Raw genomic sequence first — 18,691 nt, 5'->3', positions numbered from 1 at the left:
TGGGAGCCGCGAACTGCCGAACCTGCGGATGCAGCAGGTAAACAAACCGACTTGGCCCGCCAGGGGCTTTCCCTAAACAAGCGGCAGACCGGCTTTGAGAACCACTGCAGTACAATATAATTTCTTTATAAATACAGATCAAGACTGCCTCCTGCACTGGAAGAATGTACAGGAGAGAGGCGAGAGGAAAACTCACTGTGACTTTGGGACCTGCTGAAGACCACAGGCTTCCACACAGAATCTCTGTGCCCCAGCACTGCCCTCCAGCCCTCTACAGCTCTGCTGTGGCTCCTTGTCTGCATAACTCAGGCTTGCCAGGCAGCCAGTAGCCCCTAAAACACTGTCTTACATAGACACTCTATTACACTCAAGAAATTAATTAATTAATTTTCAGAAATTAATACAGCCTGAGCCTGTATTTAATTGAGAGTAGATTCCCCATAGAGGTGAGAGAGACAATTAGCATTTCACCCAGCCCTGCCCATCTTGTCCCCTCCCCAGCCACAGATCTCTGACCTTGCCAGTTGCTCTCTTCAGAGGCTGGAGCTAAGAAACCTGGTGCCACAGATCTGGGTCACTGCCCCATCCTCCATGTGCAAAGAGTGAGATCTTCATGCAGAAGGCCCCTTCCCAATGGACCTTGAGGGGATGTTCAAGCCCATTGTACCTCACTTCCTGATTTATGATTTCACCTTAAAGCATTTTGATTTTTTTCTAACATCTAAGTATGCCATGGTGGTGAGCTGTGGGTAATGTAAAGGTTGCTTCTGGCAGAACATGCTTGTGCAATAGCTTTCCTAAAGCTGAGATTTCTCTAGGTACTTGAATGGGGATCAATTCCATTTAAACATTAAGGCTCCAAACCCACAGTGAGCTCTGTGCAGGCTGCCCCCTATGCCCACGGTGGAGCTCACTGTAGGATCAGGGCCTATAACAATTATTCTTCCACAGCCTCATAAACTAGCACCCCTTTTACTGAAAAGCCATTTATGGAAAGCATGCCCTGAAACATAACATAACATAAGCTTGATCCCACAGCCCTTCCTCACGTACTCACTAGTCAAATGAACAGTGCCATTGATTTCAATGGCTTTAATTGTATGAGTTTACAGTAGGAATTTACTTTGGTATAGCTACATCTCTCTGGGGTGTGAAAAATCCACACCCCTGAGAGACATGGCTCCTGACCTAACCCCTGATGTAGACCAGGGCTAGTGTGTGCTACTGCTTCTTGGGGAGGTGGATTACCTACACTGACAGGAGAAGCCCTCCCATCAAGCATAGATAGTATCTACATTGAAGGACTACAGTGGTGTAGCTGCACAGCTGCAGCATTTTAAGAGTAGACAAGCTCTCAGTAAGGACTACTCATGTAAGGGTTTCATGATTTAACATGCAACATTGTAAATCAGGAGTAAAGCCAATGGGGTTAACAGATTTAAAACTAGCAAAAGAAAAAAATCAGCAACTACATCTTTGTTTTCCTCTGGCCATACAGAAACGTTGGATTTGGAAGGAAAAAAAGAAAAGAGAAAAAAGGGAAGGTGTTAAATTAAGTAAGGAGAGGAAAAACAAAAAAGCCAACTCCAGCCACTGATGCCCTTCCGTACATTTTGGGAGCCCAGTGCTCAAACAATGTCAGACTAGCTCATCCTTCGTTCTTTCGTTCCTCCCAGATTCAATCATGCCACTTTGTTCTAAGCCTTTAGCCTACTCTGGGCCAGCAGGTGGAGCAGCAGATAATATTTTCAAGCCTATTCAGAGCAAAGGAGCCCATCTTGTTCTTTCAGGAAGCTTCAGGAGGAGGGTCATAGCTCAGTGTGCAGCCAATCACTGCCAAGGCTGCCAGTTAACAGAGCAGAATGGGCTGTAGTTTAGTGAAATAGGAAAGCTGCAAAACAGTGTGGAGTGTTCCTGTTGTAAATAAAAGAAAAAAAAAAAAGTTTCTCAAGTCATAGCTCTACAACCTTGACCAAGTACTAGCACTGGAGTTTGTGCTTTACAAAAAAATAACACATTGGACTTTATTGTGCTGCATTAACACCCTATTCCTATTGTTTGTATTTTTTTCAAAATATGGCAAAGGTTCAGGTGAACAATGTAGTGGTGTTGGATAATCCGTCTCCTTTCTACAATCCTTTTCAATTCGAAATCACGTTTGAGTGCATAGAGGATCTGTCTGAAGGTGAGTAGATTTTTTCCCAGTACGGATTTTATAACCCAGAGCTACTAGTTTCAGGTTTTAAAAGGTTTAAACTTTGCAAAGGCCTGCTTCTACTATTTAACAGTTTCTCCTTCTCTGCCTCGGTGTGACTAGATGAAAGGATGTGCTGGCAGGCATCTAAATGCTGTTTAGAAATGCTCTGTCTTAGGCTGGCGCGTTTAGGTTGAAAGGCAAGGGAAAGTTGATTATTGTGTCCTCAGCTGCAGAGTTGAGTGCTGCTGTATTTCGGATCCAAACACTGCATTTTATAACGTAAGCTTAAGTTGCCAGGAACTTGTTTGAGTGGTGGTAGCCATGTTGCCAGCTTTGTGTTGGTGTGTGTTTGTGTGTGTGTGAGGGGTTAACGAGCACATCTCAGCATGCATCCCTGTAGCTGGGGTGAACTGTTGCTGAGCAGAGCAAAGCGATATGCTGCGGAAACGTTGCACTAAGTGGGGAAAACACATCCCAGGAAATATTTTCATTGTTTTGATATTCGATTTGAATGTTTTTTTTTTGGAGAAAACATCTTTCGGGGGGGGCGGGGGAGGGTTGGTTAAAGTAGAGAAATTTAAATGTAGCTGCAGCACTTAGTATTTTACAAAATGTCTGAAAATAATCAAAGTAGCCGACTGAATCCCTTTACAGATTTAGTATTATTGTGGGTACTAAGCCCCCCGGAGAGGGAGGGCGCGGGAAGGAAATAATATTTTTAGAACTCACTTGAAAGTTGCTGTTTGTTGGCGGCCAGGGGGTCCAGGTGTACTATGCCATGTCCTGCCAGCTGGGGATCTCCGGTTCACTCTTCAAACCTAGTCTTTTGCTCCCCAGCCTATACAGAGCGGGGTGCGCTGTGCAGGGAGTGAGGTCAGCAATGTACCCACCCACTGCCGAGTACAGAGGGTGGACTAGGCATTAACCTCTTGCATTGCTCAGCAGCGACTCCTCCAGTGCTGGTTACTCTCACCAAATTCTGCAGGAAGCGCCCAGAAGGGTTCACAGCAGTGACCCTACCGTGTATTGGGCCAGTGCTGCCGGTTAATAAACAGGATTTTTACAGCAGAAAGCAAAATCTATTTCTCTTCTGGCCAGAAGAGCTCTCCGGGACCACTGGTCTCACCACTGTGGCCTGGGAGAGGGCTTCCTTTAGCTTCCCTCAAGAGCACTGGCAGAAGCAAGCTATTAGTGACCAGTATGAAAGTTACTTAAGCGTTGGAGAGAAGAGTGGGAGTGCCTGTGGCTACAACTGACTTACAGCTTGTGCTCTCTGTGCCCCCATGAAGAGGACAGATCCAATAGTGTTAGTCACTGTCGCTGACATCTGATACATGGGGATCCCACCATTTTAAGGGGTAGGGGAAAATAAACATACTTATTTTTGTTTTAATTTTATGGGGGAACTAAACAGTTCAAAGCTTTGGTAATAGGATATATGGAGTGTTTCCTACCTTTGTGTCACCAGTTCAAATCCAGCCCAGATCTGTAACTTTCAGTCACTACTATTTTATTAGGTGTTGAAGGCTCACACCAAATGCATTTGGTCAGACTAGTTTCCAGGGGCAAGTGTCCACATCACAGAAAACACCACAATATTTGGTCTAATTATCATACTTGCTGGTATTCTCCATAGAGGCCCTGTCTACACTCAACATTTTCTTGAATTCTCTAACTGTTGCTCTAGCATTATTGCAGCTCACCAGTTTTCTCAGTGGTAGACGTGTTAGTTTAGGCCAGCTGCCATCGTTTGTACAGGTATGCGGTAAACACCTGTACGGAGGTGGTGAGAAATTTTGTAAAGATTTCTCTGGTGTAAACAAGGCATCCATGCCATGGTGCTACTCATTCAGACTATTTGGATGGTAGAGCGGGTGCAGAATGCAGCAGCCTGTTTGATTGGCGGTGCTCCAGCCAAGACACAGATTACACCAGTGCTGCAAAGACTTCAACCCTCCTTTCCTATCTGTGTGCATTTGTATGTATCACACTCAACGCTAGATGGATTTAAATGAAAGTTGGGCCAGGTTGATTAGTGGCTAAATGAGCAGAAATAAAGATGGCTTACGCCAATTTTTTTTTTTTTTTTTTTTTGCACTATTATCCCTGTTTTCAACTGAGAATGAGAAGTACAGGTATAGCATAACCACCAATCACCATGTGTGTACCTCCACATGGCCACAGATGTTGATCTTTCATATAAGTCAGCAGTTCTCAAACTGTGGGTCAGGACCCCTAATGGGGTCGCCAAGGCCAGCATTAGACTTGCTGGGTCTCAGGGCTGAAGCCAAAGCTCCATTCCCACCCAGGGCAGCGGGGCTTGGGCTGTAGCCCCCTCTTCCCCGACCCAGGGTGGCAGGGCTTGGGCTCCGGCCCCTGCTCTCCCCACCCAGGGTGACGGAGTTTTGGCTCTCGCCCTCCCCCTGGGGTCATGTAGTAACTTTGTTGTCAGAAGGGGGTCACGGTGCAATGAAGTTTGAGCACCCCTGATATGTCATTAAAATTATTATTATTACAGATAATCTTCTTTTCTTCTTAAATTTTATGAAGAAAGGTGTATCCTTGCTTTAATTTTCAAACACTAATATCTTGGTCATTTACTGTTGTTTTTTTTTCTCTCCAAATCAGACCAATCCCTTGCCAAATTAATTTTTTAACTTAATCTATTTAAACTATTTTAAGAGTTACTGATGGGCACACAGTCCTAAACAAGTAGGATTTGATAGTTACCTTTTTAGCATATAACAGGGGTAGGCAACCTATGGCACGCATGCCAAAGGTGGCACGCAAGCTGATTTTCAGTGGCACTCACACTGCCCGGGTCCTGGCCACCGGTCCGGGGGGCTTTGCATTTTAATTTAATTTTAAATGAAGCTTCTTAAACATTTTAAAAACCTTATTTACTTTACATACAACAATAGTTTAGTTTTATATATTATAGATTTATAGAAAGAGACCTTCTAAAAGCATTAAAATGTATTACTGGCACGCGAAACCTTAAATTAAGAGTGAATAAATGAAGACTTGGCACACCACTTCTGAAAGGTTGCCGATCCCTGGCATATAATTTATGAAATAGCTTTTAGTCTCTCTGTACTACCCCCCCACCCCCCAATATTATTCCTAGTCTGAAATGTGGTAAACTATCAGTCCAGAATGTGGCTTATAATGGATATGCTATGAACTTTCCTGGCCTACACAACACTCCTCAATTGTGTGTGGTATATTTACATAGGAATTGCCATAGTGGATCTGACCATTTACCTGTCTAGTCTGATATCTTGTCTTGGCAATACCAGATACTTCAAAGGTAGGCAAATAATTCCCATCCAGCACCTGGAAAATTATGCTGTGCTATACAAAGGGAGAAAAATGCCTTCCTGAATCCTATGAGTTATGCCATTTAAAAAATAAACATACAATAAAGTATGATGAAAAACAGTTGACACGAATCATAAAGCACCCAAGTTGTGTTACAATGTTGCATTTTCTTCCTTACTTAGGGCTAGTCTATACTGGCAGTGCTTTAACATGGCTTGTGTGGTCGTGGCAGAGCGCTGGGAGAGAGCCCCCACGAGGGGTGTACAGCTCCCAGCACTGGTGCACTGTCTACACTGGCGCTTTACAGCGCTGAAACTTGCTGCGCTCAGGGGGAGTGTTTTTTCACACCCCGAGCAAGAAAGTTGCAGCACTGCAAGTTGCCAGTGTAGACAAGCCCTTAGGCTCCTGTCCTGCATCAGGAATACCTAACATAGACTCCTGTTTGCACCTGTGCAGAGTGTCTTGTTGAAGACTATGGAATGGCACAGGAGTATGTGCTAATGACAGTATATGCATGATCAGGGCATTGTTCCATACTGAAAGACAAGATGAAAATGTGTCGCATCAGGGTTTTTTTTAAAGGCACTCTTTGAAACAGATTTTAAAATAAGTTCCATTTTAAAAAAAGGAAATAATCACAAATAGCATCTTTCAATAAGCAAAACCCATCATAGTGACCTTTTATTGTCTGTTTAAAATGCAAGAATTCTGGCGGGTTAGTTCTGCCGTGTGTGTGTTTTAACTGGAAAGTGAAAGTTAAAAATAAGCAGACGTAAGAGCTAATGGATGTTAGTTGATAGTTTTAGTTTTTAAACAGAGAGTGGGGGCAGAGAGTAAGCACAGCAATATAAATGGGCCAGGAAACCTATGAACTGTTAGTATTGTTTGGTTTCTTTAAATTGTATTATGAAACCGTAAAATACATTTGATTTTACATAAAATGGTTATAAATTCCATCTCAAGATTCAGGTTACATCCAAACACCAAAACCTTTACTGAGAGTATTCTGTAATCACAATATCAATTATATATCCGTGTGTGTGTATACAATGGGCTAGCTATTCAATTAACAAGCTAGCCTGCTCTGCAAAAAAAAAAATTTTGGGGGGGGGGAGGGATGGAGCAGGGAGAACTCTGCTTGGATGTTGTGCTGCTGTTTAGGCCATGGCTATCTCATGTAAATGAGCTCTTCACTTTCTACACATCACTATTCCCTACTGTCACTATGTCCAGTGTCCCTCTCTCTCCATCCATGAGGAGCCTATGTCCAAAAATGGCATTACACGGCCTTTTCCCAGAGGGCATACCATTTCTGAATAATGTTGGCAGCAAAGGGTGTATTGGTATAACTAAAGCAGTATAATTATGCTAGTAAATTTCCCCTTGTAGACAAGCCTTTAGTCTTTATGGACCAGCAGCTATGGAGGCAGTTTTGGGTTAAAGTCCTAAATAAGCAAGACCTGGGACCATTAGGCTATAGACTGACTTTTTCAAAGAGAGAGAATTAAATTATGTGCAAATTGTGGGCATTTTTTAAAATATTGTTTTTGTTTTAATGTAGATTTGGAATGGAAAATAATTTATGTGGGTTCAGCAGAAAGTGAGGAGTATGATCAAGTTTTAGACTCCGTTTTAGTAGGACCTGTTCCTGCAGGAAGGCACATGTTTGTATTTCAGGTAAGTTTGTTATTTTCAATATTGCTAAAACAATTGAGTTAATTCTATGTTTAAAGGGGACAGCCTAAAGCAAAGCAGCATTTCAATAATATATTTTTTCCTAGAATACACCATTTTGTGTCAATTCCTTAAATCTACTGTTCCTGACTTTAAGGCCTTGTCTGCACAAGCCCTTGTTTTTTCTGAAATTTCCTACTGCTACAGCTCCCCTTGTGGTATCAATAGGGGAATGGGGGGAGGGGCCTAGTGTAGACAAGGCTCTGGTGGCTGCTGGCATTTTAACTGTTCTGTTGTCTAACCTTGCTCAAAGCAAGTTTAGACAACACAGTGGTTAAAAATGCCAGTTAGCTGGTCTATGATAGCACTTCCCAACAGTTGTACCACTGGTTGTGGTGGGGGTAGCAGTTGTGGGAAACTTTGGGTATAAAAGGTTAGTCTAGGCCCCTCCTGCCAGTGACCAGCTCATGGTAAAACTTAACAGGACAGCCATCTATTTATCTTTGTTCAGCAAGACAATATTGCATCATGATGTTTGAATCTTCATGCCATGATGCTATAATTGCAACACAATGTCACAAGTCTTGAAATAAGTTTGGGATTCTCAGTGCAGCACTGAAGCACATCAGGGAGACACATGAAGATTAGGACTCACACACAAATGTTCAGATGTTTGGAAATCCTAAGAGCTATCAACAGACAAAGCCAAAGAGTTACAAATAAGGCAGTGCCTAAGGGAAAATGGGGAGAGAATGGCAGTGAGGTGGCTTAATGCACTGGTCTGGTTTAAGTCTCACTTTAATTCCTAGTGGTGCTCTCTCCGTATCACAAAACCATGACTCAGGCCTGGTCTACACCTAAAATTTAGGGCTGGTTTACACCTCAAACTTAGGTCAACGTAGCTATGTCGTTCAGGGGTGTGAAAAATTCACACACCCCTGAGAGACACTGTTAAACCGACCTAGGCCTCAGTAGAGACACAGCTAGGTCGACCGAAACATTCTTCCATTGACCTAGTTATTGCCTCTTGAGGAGGTGGATTGACTACAGTGACAGAAAACAAGTGACTGCGCTACGGCAGCACAACTATAGGTATGCTACTGTAGAGCTTGTAGTGTAGACATAGCCTCAGTTCAGCACAACCTCTTTTTATCCAGTGCTAGCCTCGTCTGGTAAAAGAGGACTAAACTGCACTGGCAGAAGTGTCAGACTAAAACTAAAATTAGCTCTTTCCAGAAGAACTGTACTTCCGTCCCCACGTGAAAACTGCAGTTTGCTGTGATTTTATGGCAAAGATACACTGGAGTTCACGTGTATAACTAAAGAAAATAACTGAAGACATGAATGAGCGTCTATCTTTCTGACAGTTGATACAATTGTTTTAAGGGTGGTGTCCAGGTGTGTGTAGAAAATGTCTAAGGCATCTTGAATAAACATGTAAATCCCAATTATTCGAATGCTTCAGAGCACATCTGAAACTTTCGGATAAAGGAAAACTTTATTTTACAGGGCAGGTCAAAGGCACAGCAATAAGAGCAGGAAAGTGGATACATTTAGCAGTTTTTTATATACAAATCATTCTCTAAGCACTTCACTATTAATTAGGTTTCAATACTGGGGCTATTTTCTCCCCACTAACAATAAAGAAGATGTATGAGAAATTACTTCCCTTATTAGAATTTCTTCCACTATCAAGTTTTAACCCTTTAGTCATAACAACTTACTATGTAAATTGACGGAAGTGGTCTGTAACCTTCTGATGCCTTTGGAAATGGGTTGCAGTGTGGTACACTGCTCAAAAAGATGAGCTGGCATTTATGCCTGTTTTTATTTTAAAGATACATTAGTTTGGGTGAAGAATCTATGATTCATTTTTAAAACTAAAAATTACAATTAATATTTTTTAAGTTATAAATGTTGCTGGTGGTAGAGAGAGATAGGAGGAAGAGCTGATGTTGTTTATCTAAAGAGGCACATTTTTGGACATGTTATACATGTAACCCTGATTGTCCAAACTTCACATGTCCCCCAGATATGATATTTACACAGGAAGGAATCATTTATCATGTTTCAACTATGAATATTTATCTTACCTCAGCCAAACTAGGCGTTAGACATAGAGAACATTGGTTATATTGGAATAGATCCCGTGCAAGATTCTGTACAAGCTCTCCTGTAACACAGTGAAGTTCTCCTACCTGTTTCTTTAGGAAAGTACCTGCAGCCCAAAGTATATTAAACTTTGATCATCAAATTTCACAAGAGGGATTGGGCCTGGTTAATACTTAAATGGAAGACCACCAAGCATAGGTGCTGACTCTGTGGGTGCTCCAGGGCTGGAGCACCCATGGAAAAAAATGGGTGCTCAGCATCCACCAGCAACCCCCCCAATCAGTGCCTCCCCTTTCCCCAGCACCTGCTACCTGCCGGCGGCCCGGCTGGTCAGAACCTCCCCTTTCCCCCAGCGCCTCCCGTGATCAGCTGTTCTGCGGCGTGCAAGAGGCACTAGCGGGGAGGAGTGAGAACACTCAGGGGAGGGGGTGGAATGGGGTGCGAAGAGGCAAGGCAGGGCAGGGGTGGGGTTTTGGGGGAAGGGGTGGAGTGGGGGCAGGGCCAGGGAGGAGCCCAGGGGAGCATCCCCCACCACATTAGAAAGTCGGCGTCTCTGCCACCAAGAACAAGGCGCAGAGTACTGCAGGAAGTCATGTTGGTGATTCAACAGGCAGTATTTTCTTCCCTCTGAGTCAGTAACTGAACCAATGCCCCAGCATAGGATGCTGTGTTGCTGTAGGGGCAATCTTTTGATAAGATGTAAAATCAAAGTTCTGAGCACTTGTGGACATTAAAGATCTCACAGCACTTTCTGCACAAAAGGGTGACTCGGTGGTGCTGTTTAGACTAGGAAAATTAGGTGAGTTTGGCAAACGTAAATAGTTTACATATGTTAACTAACACATTGTTAAACAACACTTTGTACCTAGTATAGATGAAGACAGTGGCATTTAAAAAAGATGTTAACTGGTTGTGGTTATTAGTAAGGGACAAGCTAATGACCATGACCAGATAACATGTTTTAAAGGCTAGTCTTTGTCTATGTCAGGTGCTAAGTGGCTTTAAAAATGTGTTAACATACATTAACCAACACTGAGAGAACATACAACATGTGACAGATGTTTTTAGTCACATCACTTAATGCACCACTGGAAGGCACTCAGCTACTGCGGTGATGAGTGCTATATAAGAACCCATATACAATGCAACAGACTAAAACATGTTTGCTGAATACTTCATTCTCCTAGTTTAGACAGGGTCATGCCTTTCTATAACACAATTTTCTTAATTAAATTCTGCCTATTTAAATGCTACCTGCAGTTTCAAACCACTGTTTTCACTCTCTGTATAAATCTGTTGTGCATTGATGGAATTGCTAAATCTTTCCCCAGAAGCATCTGCATTTCATTGGCAGGTGAAGAAGCAAGTATTGTATGTGCCTGAGTATGTATATTTTCATATGGGGCCAAATTTTCTGGTGGCATAACTGTAGTAAGTGAAGTTCAGCCAGAACCTCCAGTGACGTGGATTCCACAAACTCCCTTGGATGCCTATTCCAGCTCTCAACTATCCTCCTAGTTAGAAAGTTTTTCCTAATATCTAACCTAAATCTCCCTTACTGCAGATTAAGCCCATTACTTCGTATCCCACCTTCAATACCAGTGGACAGGGAGAACAATTGATTACCATCCTGTTTATAACAGCTCTAAACATACTTGAAGACTGTTCTCATGTCTCCCCATAGGCATCTTTTCCCAAGACTAAACATGCCCATCTTTTTAACCTTTTCCCCAAGGTCAGGTTTTCTAAACCTTTTATCATTTTTGTTGCTCCCCTCTGGACTCTCTCTCAAATTTGTCCATGTCTTTCTGTGTGGCGCCAGGGACTGGGGACAATTCACCAGCTGAGGCCTTTCCAATGCCAAGTACAATGGGAGAGTTACCTCCCATGTCTTACATATGACACTCTTGTTCATACAGCCCAAAATGATGTATGCCTTTTTCACAACTGCATCATATTGTTTGCTCATATGCCACAATAACCCCCAGATCCTTTTCAGTAGCGCTACTGCCTAGTCAATTATTCTTCATTTTGTAGTTGTGCATTTGATTTTTCCTTCCTAAGCATAGTACTTTGCACTTGTCTTTACCGAATTGCATCTTATTGATTTCAGACCAGCTCTTCATTTTAAGGTCATTTTGAATTCTAATCCTGCCCTCCCAAGTGCTAGCAGCCCTTCCCCCATTGATTTCATCTGCAGATTTTAAAAGCATACTCTCCATTCCATTCTCAAAGTCATTTTTAAAAATACTGAATAGCACTGGTCCCAGGACAGACGCCTACAGTACCACACTAGATATGTCCTTGCAGTTTGACAGAAAACCATTGATAACTACTTTTTGAATACTGTTTTTCAACCAGTTGTGCATCCACCTTATAGTAATTTCATCTAGACCACATTTCCCTAGTTTGCTTATGAGAATATCATGTAGGACTGACTGTGTCAAAAGCCTTACTAAATTCAAGATCTATCACATCTACTTCTTCCCTTTGATCCACTAGGCCAATACCCCGTGCAAGAAGGAAATTAGGTTGGTTCGGCATGATTTGTTTCTGACAAATCCATGTTGGCTATTGCTAATTACCCTGTTGTCCTCTAGATGCTTACAAATTGATTGTTTAATATTTTTGTTCCGGTATCTTTCCAAGTATCCAAGTTAGGTTGACTGATCTATAATTTCTGGATCCTCTTAAAGATACCTTTTAAAGATATGTGCTATGTTTGCCCTTATCCAGTCCTCTGCGACTTTACCTGTCCTCCATGAGTTCTTGAAGATAATTGCTAGCAGTTCTGATATTGCTTCAGACAGTTCCTTAAGTGCTGTGGGATGAATTTCATCAGGTTTTGTCCATTTGAATATATCTAACTCATCTGAATATTCTTTTACCTGTTCTTTCCCTATTCTGGCTTGTGTTTCTGCCTCCTTCTTGTTGTTAATAATTGTGTTAAGCATCTGGTCACCATTAATCTTTTTAGTGAAGACTGACTTAAAACAGGCATTATAGACCTCAACCTTCTTGATATGATCCGTTAGCTCTCCTTCCCAGCTAACTAGTGGACCTACATGTTCCTTCATCTTTCTCTTGCTCCTTATGTATTTATAATTTTTTCTTATTGCCTTTTATTTCCCTTGCTAGGGTGTAACTCATTTTGTGTCTTAGCCTTTCGATTTTAGATATATTGCCTGGCTGCCTTGTCCCTGCCTGATTTTGGATAATACTGCCTGGCTATTCCCACCACACTGGTGGCTGTTGTCCCCAAGGGGTGTAACATCTCTTTCTTCTTCTCAGTAGCCACAGCCCCTAGTTAAGGTATCTAGGCTGGTTTATGGATACTTGTAGAATCAAGGAGACAGAGAACAGGAGCCAATGACATATGATCAACTAGCTCAACAGGCCACAGTACTAGACTGTATAATAAACTATTAGAAATATGTTTGGCTGTAACTTTCCCAGCAATAGTGCAGTGCAGTGCTTAATTGCTGTTTTGTAAACATGAAGCAGTATATGCAATGATCCCGTGAAGAAACATGCATTGTTACAAGTCCTAGGTATAGGGTGAAACAAAAAATTCAACAATAAGTTATAGCCAAAAAACATTTCAAAAGATTGGGGTTGAGCCCCATTTTATGATACATATTTTTTTATTAACAATGAGACTGCCACTGCTAGATCATTTAGAAAGATTAATGCATATTAATTAGGCCTGAGTTACTGGTTGAAAATGTGTCAGAAGTTCTCTCCAATAGGGTTACCATACGTCTGGATTTTCCCGGACATGTCCGGCTTTTTGGACTCCAAATCCCCGTCCGGGAGGAAATCCCAAAGAGCCGGACATGTCTGGGAAAATCGGGACATGCGGGCGGCGGTGCTGGGCCGGGGACCCGGGGCACCAAGCGCCGGTGGGGTCGGGGGCCGGGGACCGGGAGCCGGCGGGGATGGGGACCGGGGGCAGGGCCAGGGACCGGGGGCCGGCGGAGCCGGGGGGGGTGCTCGGCCGGGGGTTCGGGGGCTGGGGGGGCCGGCGGGGCTGGGGGGTGCTAAGCGGGCCGGGGGGTGCTTGGCCAGGGGGCTGGGGCCGGGCCGGGGGGTGCTGAGCGGGCCAGGGGTGTTCGGCCGGGGGCCAGCGGGGCCAGGGGGTGCTCGGCCGGGAGCCGGGCCAGGGACTGGCAGTGCTGGGCGGGCCGGGGGTGCTCGGCCAGGGGCCGGGCCCGGCACCCCGGGGCCCAAGCCGACCCAGGCTGGAAACGCCGGGGGGGCCAGCCTGGGCCACGCCTCCTCCCCCACACCCCCCGTTACCTGCTTCAGGCTTCCCGCGAATCAAATGTTCGTGGGAAGCAGGGGAGGGGGCGGAGTTGGGGCGGGGACTTTGGGGAAGGGGCAGGGCTGGGGGCGGGGCCGTGGCCCCGTGGAGTGTCCTCCTTTTGGAGGCTCAAAATATGGTAACCCTACTCTCCAAGTGAAGAGAGAATTGCATTTAACAACACACACTGTAACAAACTAAGTTATGGGGAGGAAGGCAAATAGGGTTGCCAACTTTGTAATATTTAAAAACCGGACACTCCAGCAAGAATGCTGGAACTGGCCTGCCCCTTCTCCCCGAGGTCCCACCCTCCCTGCCTCACCTCTTCCCTTGAGGTCCTGCCCTCCGTTTGCTCCTCTTTCTCCCTCTCCCCTGTTACTCGCTGCTCTTTCCCTGGGGCTGGGAGCTGCAGCTGCCCAATGCAGGTAGGAGGTGGCCCTGGCTGAGTAGGGGCTGACGTGGGTGATGAACCAGCACCTCCCTGCCCTCCCCCTCCCCGCAATAAGTTGAAAACCGGGCACCTGGACATCCTAGAGACAAAAGGCATACTGGTTCCTTCTCTCATTAGCCTATGGAATAGCTCAAACTTCACTGCAATTCAGTCCCCTCTCCTTGCTGAAGTATGATTTGCAGTTTTTTCTTTACCAGATTAATCAATCAGCTATGAAAACATATGCACCCCAGTGTAACCTCACAGACCTCATGAAAAATAAACTAGCAAGGGTTATCTTTCAAGGTTGGGGTGGAGAACAGTGGCACAGCAGAGTTGGAGGGACATTGGTGCACCTGCCCGAACTACAGATTACCTGGTAATTGGTCAAAAAAACCAATTTCAGATGCAAAAGCTGCCTGTTCATCTAGGTTTCAGAAATAACAAAAAACAAACAAATAAACCCTGGAGACTGAATTGCTATGTATCTCTAGAGAGTAGTGCCCTAAATCCAAGGTTGCAATTACTGAGAGAGCAGAGTAGATGTGCTTGCACTCTATCTCCCGACTATGCATGAATCAGTTTAAAATTTGTGCACAGCCATTGCTTAATCCACATGATGGATGTGACATATAACCCTACTGCCCCCTGCTAGATAGCCATATGGTATAAAATTGGAGATGAGGTAGATCAATCTGTATTGTTTCAATAACCTTTTCCTTCTACATTTTAGGCTGACGCTCCTAATCCAGGACTTATTCCAGATGCAGATGCAGTAGGTGTAACAGTTGTGTTAATTACATGTACCTATCGAGGCCAAGAATTTATTAGAGTCGGCTATTATGTAAACAATGAATATACTGAAACAGAATTGAGAGAGAATCCTCCAGTAAAACCAGACTTTTCTAAGGTAAGAAATGTTCTATTCAATAGTCTGTCTTTCTTAAAAAACAAAACCAAACAATTCCTTAAGCCAGTGATACTCAGACCTCGGTGGTTCAGGAACCAAATTAGCAATCAGCATTACCCAGAAGAGCCACAGTAGTGTGAATTCATTGTTTCATTTACTATAGTATTATATATTCATATTTAAACAGTATGCCGCAGAAATATTTAGTTTATATATTATTATTATTATATATATATATAATTCTTACAGCAAAATGAGTGACCGAGTATTATTTTATCAACTACAGTTGGTTAATAACTTAGATCAGTTAATAATTAAATCACAGTTTTTTAATATCATGTGCTGCAATGACCACAGGAGACACATTAAAGAACTACTTTGGCTTCTGAGCCTCAGTCTGAGTATCACTGCCTTAAGCGATACAAAACTAGCTATCAAATCAAGCAAAAACAAAAGATTTAGCAAACAAATTTAAGGTGACACATAGTTATCATAGTTTTGAAGGGGATTGGGATATAGGTTTTCATCCAGAATCCTTCCCAGATCAGTAGTGATCAGAAGCTATTGCCACCTTACATGGATTATGTGAAATGAGTTGTTGGTCTCTTTCCATTTCCTAATGGACAAATATCTATATCACAAATATCATAATTGATACTCATATTAACAAAAACTGGAGATGGGCCACATTTGGGCTGTGGAGACTGACCTGATTAGAGTGGGTTGAATAATCACACATAGTTGCTAAGTCACATATTTGACTTAAAAATATCAAAACACAAAATCTAAACTAAGAGCATGAGCTAGAAAAAAGTCTGTTTTTTGTTAAATTGAGTTAGGACTTGCATTAAAATTACTTGTCAAAGAAGAACTATTTGGAACACAACACTGCACAGAGGGAGGCATTGGGAAATGTTTGTTCACCTGCAAGGTGTTCCACATAGACACACCCCCGTGGAAGTCATTGGGGTTCTATGAGGGCACAGTGGTCTGCCTCCATGGAACACCTTGTCGGGGCCAGGGCCTTTATTTGCATGGAAATTTAAGGAAGTAATGTATATAAACTGATGTTAGAAGGCTAATGGGGGAGGGTAATGAGGTAAAATTGTTTTTCCATTATAGGTAAATGATATGATGTTAAAATCTGAAGAGTAGACCAGAATAATGCATGTACTGCAATAATTAGGCCAGAGAAAAGCCACACATTCCCAAAAAATGATATCCTGATATAACTACACTTAAATTGTGGATCACTAAAAGACACTTAAGGCCACGATTTTCAGAAATGACCAGTGATTTGGTGTGCCTAACCTGAGACACCCCACAGGGGCCTAATTTTCAGGGGTCATGTGCATAGCAGTTCCTGAAAATCAGGCCACTTGAAGGGGCCTCGAGTTGGTCACCGAAAGTTGCTATTAACTTTTGAATATCTTCACCTTAAATCTCCAATCTGTTCCTTTCTTTCCCCCATTTTTTGACTTCATAATCATTTCCTTTTATGCCATTTTTTATTGTGTAAATGCTAACGTTTTGGCCTCTAAATATCCAAGTTTCTTCAAAAGTACTTGAACAAAACAAACAAACAAACAAAAAAACCTCAACTACTACTTTAATGTAGTATCATTTGTTTATGCAAAGTTAACCCTGCTTTTAACAAAAAAGCAGCAAACTTCTTCTGAACCATTTTCACTCACCAATACTCCAGGAGATTCTTAATTTTATCTAGCAATTCTGGTGGCAGGGCACACGATGAAAGTGCAGAATCCTTGGCTAAATTAGAATTCTTCTGTGCAGAATTTAGACATTTAGTTTGAATTGAAGATGTGTTGGTTAAAAAGATAATTATAATTGAAGGGGAAATAAGCAAATCAGGTTTGAAAATAAAAGGTTGTCAATTTGGGTAAGAGGAATTACTCAATGACTGTTCTTTCTTTAGAGAAAAAGGTCAGTTTTTAGCTCTAGGACAGAGTTTTCCCATGATTAGTGTAATAATTAATTGATTGTACTGTGATCCATATGCAGTGACTTCGAGGGATGGTGTAGAGTACTGCCTTCCATTTGGCAAGTGTGTGTGTGCGCAAGAATCAGAGCCACAGAACTCATACTGCTAAGGAAGCTAAGCTTTCATGATGGGGGCAGATGGTTCTGCAACATGGGAGATTCTGGTGTCTTAAACCCTGCTGTAATATGCACGTTTTCAATAGTTAACAACAAACTTTCCAGAGTATCTTAATTAAAAAGTAGAAAGGAGGCAGTGAAAAATGAATACATTTTTTGGCTATATCCATAAACACATACCTGTCATCTTGTCAAAAGAAAAATAAGGGCCAACAATACTATCTAAATGAGGCCAGGTCACCTTCCTGTTCCAAAGCTAAGTACGTTTTCAGATTTTTTTAAATAGGAATTAAATTAAATACAATTAAGTCAAGATCAAAATGTGATCTAAAGCACACATATGGAAAAACAACTGGCAGAGTAGTGTTACTAACATGAGGGCAGGATTGCAGGATCAGAGAAGAAAAAAGAGACACGATTTAATTAGAGCAAATAAACAGTATTACTACTTTGCACATTGTATAATCAGTCAGTTTGTGCAATTCACTGCTGCAGGTTAGTTGCCTCAGACTGTGCCTAGATTTTTTTTTTTTTTTTTAAACCAGGACTGGATAATTTAATTCTGTGCTGAACATTTTTATATATGCAAGCTAAAATAAACACACTCAAATCTCATGTTTAGGGTGGGATGTTAAGAAGGAAATCTACTCTCTTCGGGTGAGCATGGCACATTTAGCTTGGTGCAAGATGAGGGCTCTATGTCATCCTCTGAATCAAGTTTGGCCACTGAGGCAGGATGCTGGACTAGATGGATTGATTCTGTATGGTAAACATCTGTTCCTGATACATATGCAGCATCTGTAGATTAAAGTTCAAGTGCCATAAATTTGTAGAGATTAGTTATGTTTGTACATAAATTTATACAGTAATCTTGCATGCACACACAACTAATATACTTTCTCCTTCTCCAGCTACAAAGGAATATTTTGGCATCTAACCCCAGAGTCACAAGATTCCACATTAATTGGGAGGACAACACTGAAAAACTGGAAGATGCAGAGAGCAGTAACCCAAATCTACAGTCACTTCTTTCTACAGATGCATTACCTTCAGCATCAAAGGGGTGGTCAACATCAGAAAATTCATTAAATGTCATGTTAGAATCTCATATGGACTGCATGTGACTACCATCATTTTGATACTGTACATGTGTTAAGCTGTAAAAACAACCAGAACTATTTGCCTGAAATTCCTTAAGTACATAGTCAACAAACAACGTGAAGAAGTTGTTTTAAAACATCCTGTAGAAAGTTTATAAGAAAAAAACAGTATTTGAGCAAATTGTGGAATATAAATACAACTATTTTTAAGTAGTTTTTTCTCTGTGTTATTTTATTTGCTCTAAATTTAATCTGATTAAAGCATATGTATTATTTTTCTCTTTCTCTGTAAATATAATTAAAAACCTAAAGAACAGAAAGTTAAAAATATTTAAGCACAGATGGAATAGTGATGACTTGGGCTCATCTCTAATATTAATAATGCTGAATATAATTTCATTGCCCTTTAATAATAGTTTAGGAACAAAGCTGTCTTTTGATAAAATGCAAAGAAAGGGGGAAAAAAAGTGATCTCTACAAAATAATCCTAAAATGTCCTCTACTGTGAAAACAGACAGCACAGTAT

General features: G+C 42.1%; 2 protein-coding genes across 2 annotated transcripts in view; one reads left to right on the top strand and one right to left on the bottom strand.

The window, feature by feature from the left end:
• MCM9 (minichromosome maintenance 9 homologous recombination repair factor) overlaps nt 1-18,691 on the bottom strand; it is a 78,644-nt gene that overhangs the window by 23,536 nt on the left and 36,417 nt on the right. The window lies entirely within an intron of this gene.
• ASF1A (anti-silencing function 1A histone chaperone) lies at nt 1,875-18,378 on the top strand. The gene is made up of 4 exons (XM_054022648.1): nt 1,875-2,185; nt 7,080-7,195; nt 14,771-14,947; nt 17,977-18,378. The coding sequence occupies exons 1-4, from the start codon at nt 2,077-2,079 to the stop codon at nt 18,187-18,189; spliced, it is 615 nt and encodes a 204-aa protein (XP_053878623.1). The 5' UTR covers nt 1,875-2,076; the 3' UTR covers nt 18,190-18,378.

This window comes from Malaclemys terrapin, chromosome 3 (assembly GCF_027887155.1).
Source record: "Malaclemys terrapin pileata isolate rMalTer1 chromosome 3, rMalTer1.hap1, whole genome shotgun sequence".
NCBI lineage: Eukaryota > Metazoa > Chordata > Testudines > Emydidae > Malaclemys > Malaclemys terrapin.
This window is presented reverse-complemented; position numbering and strand designations above follow the sequence as displayed.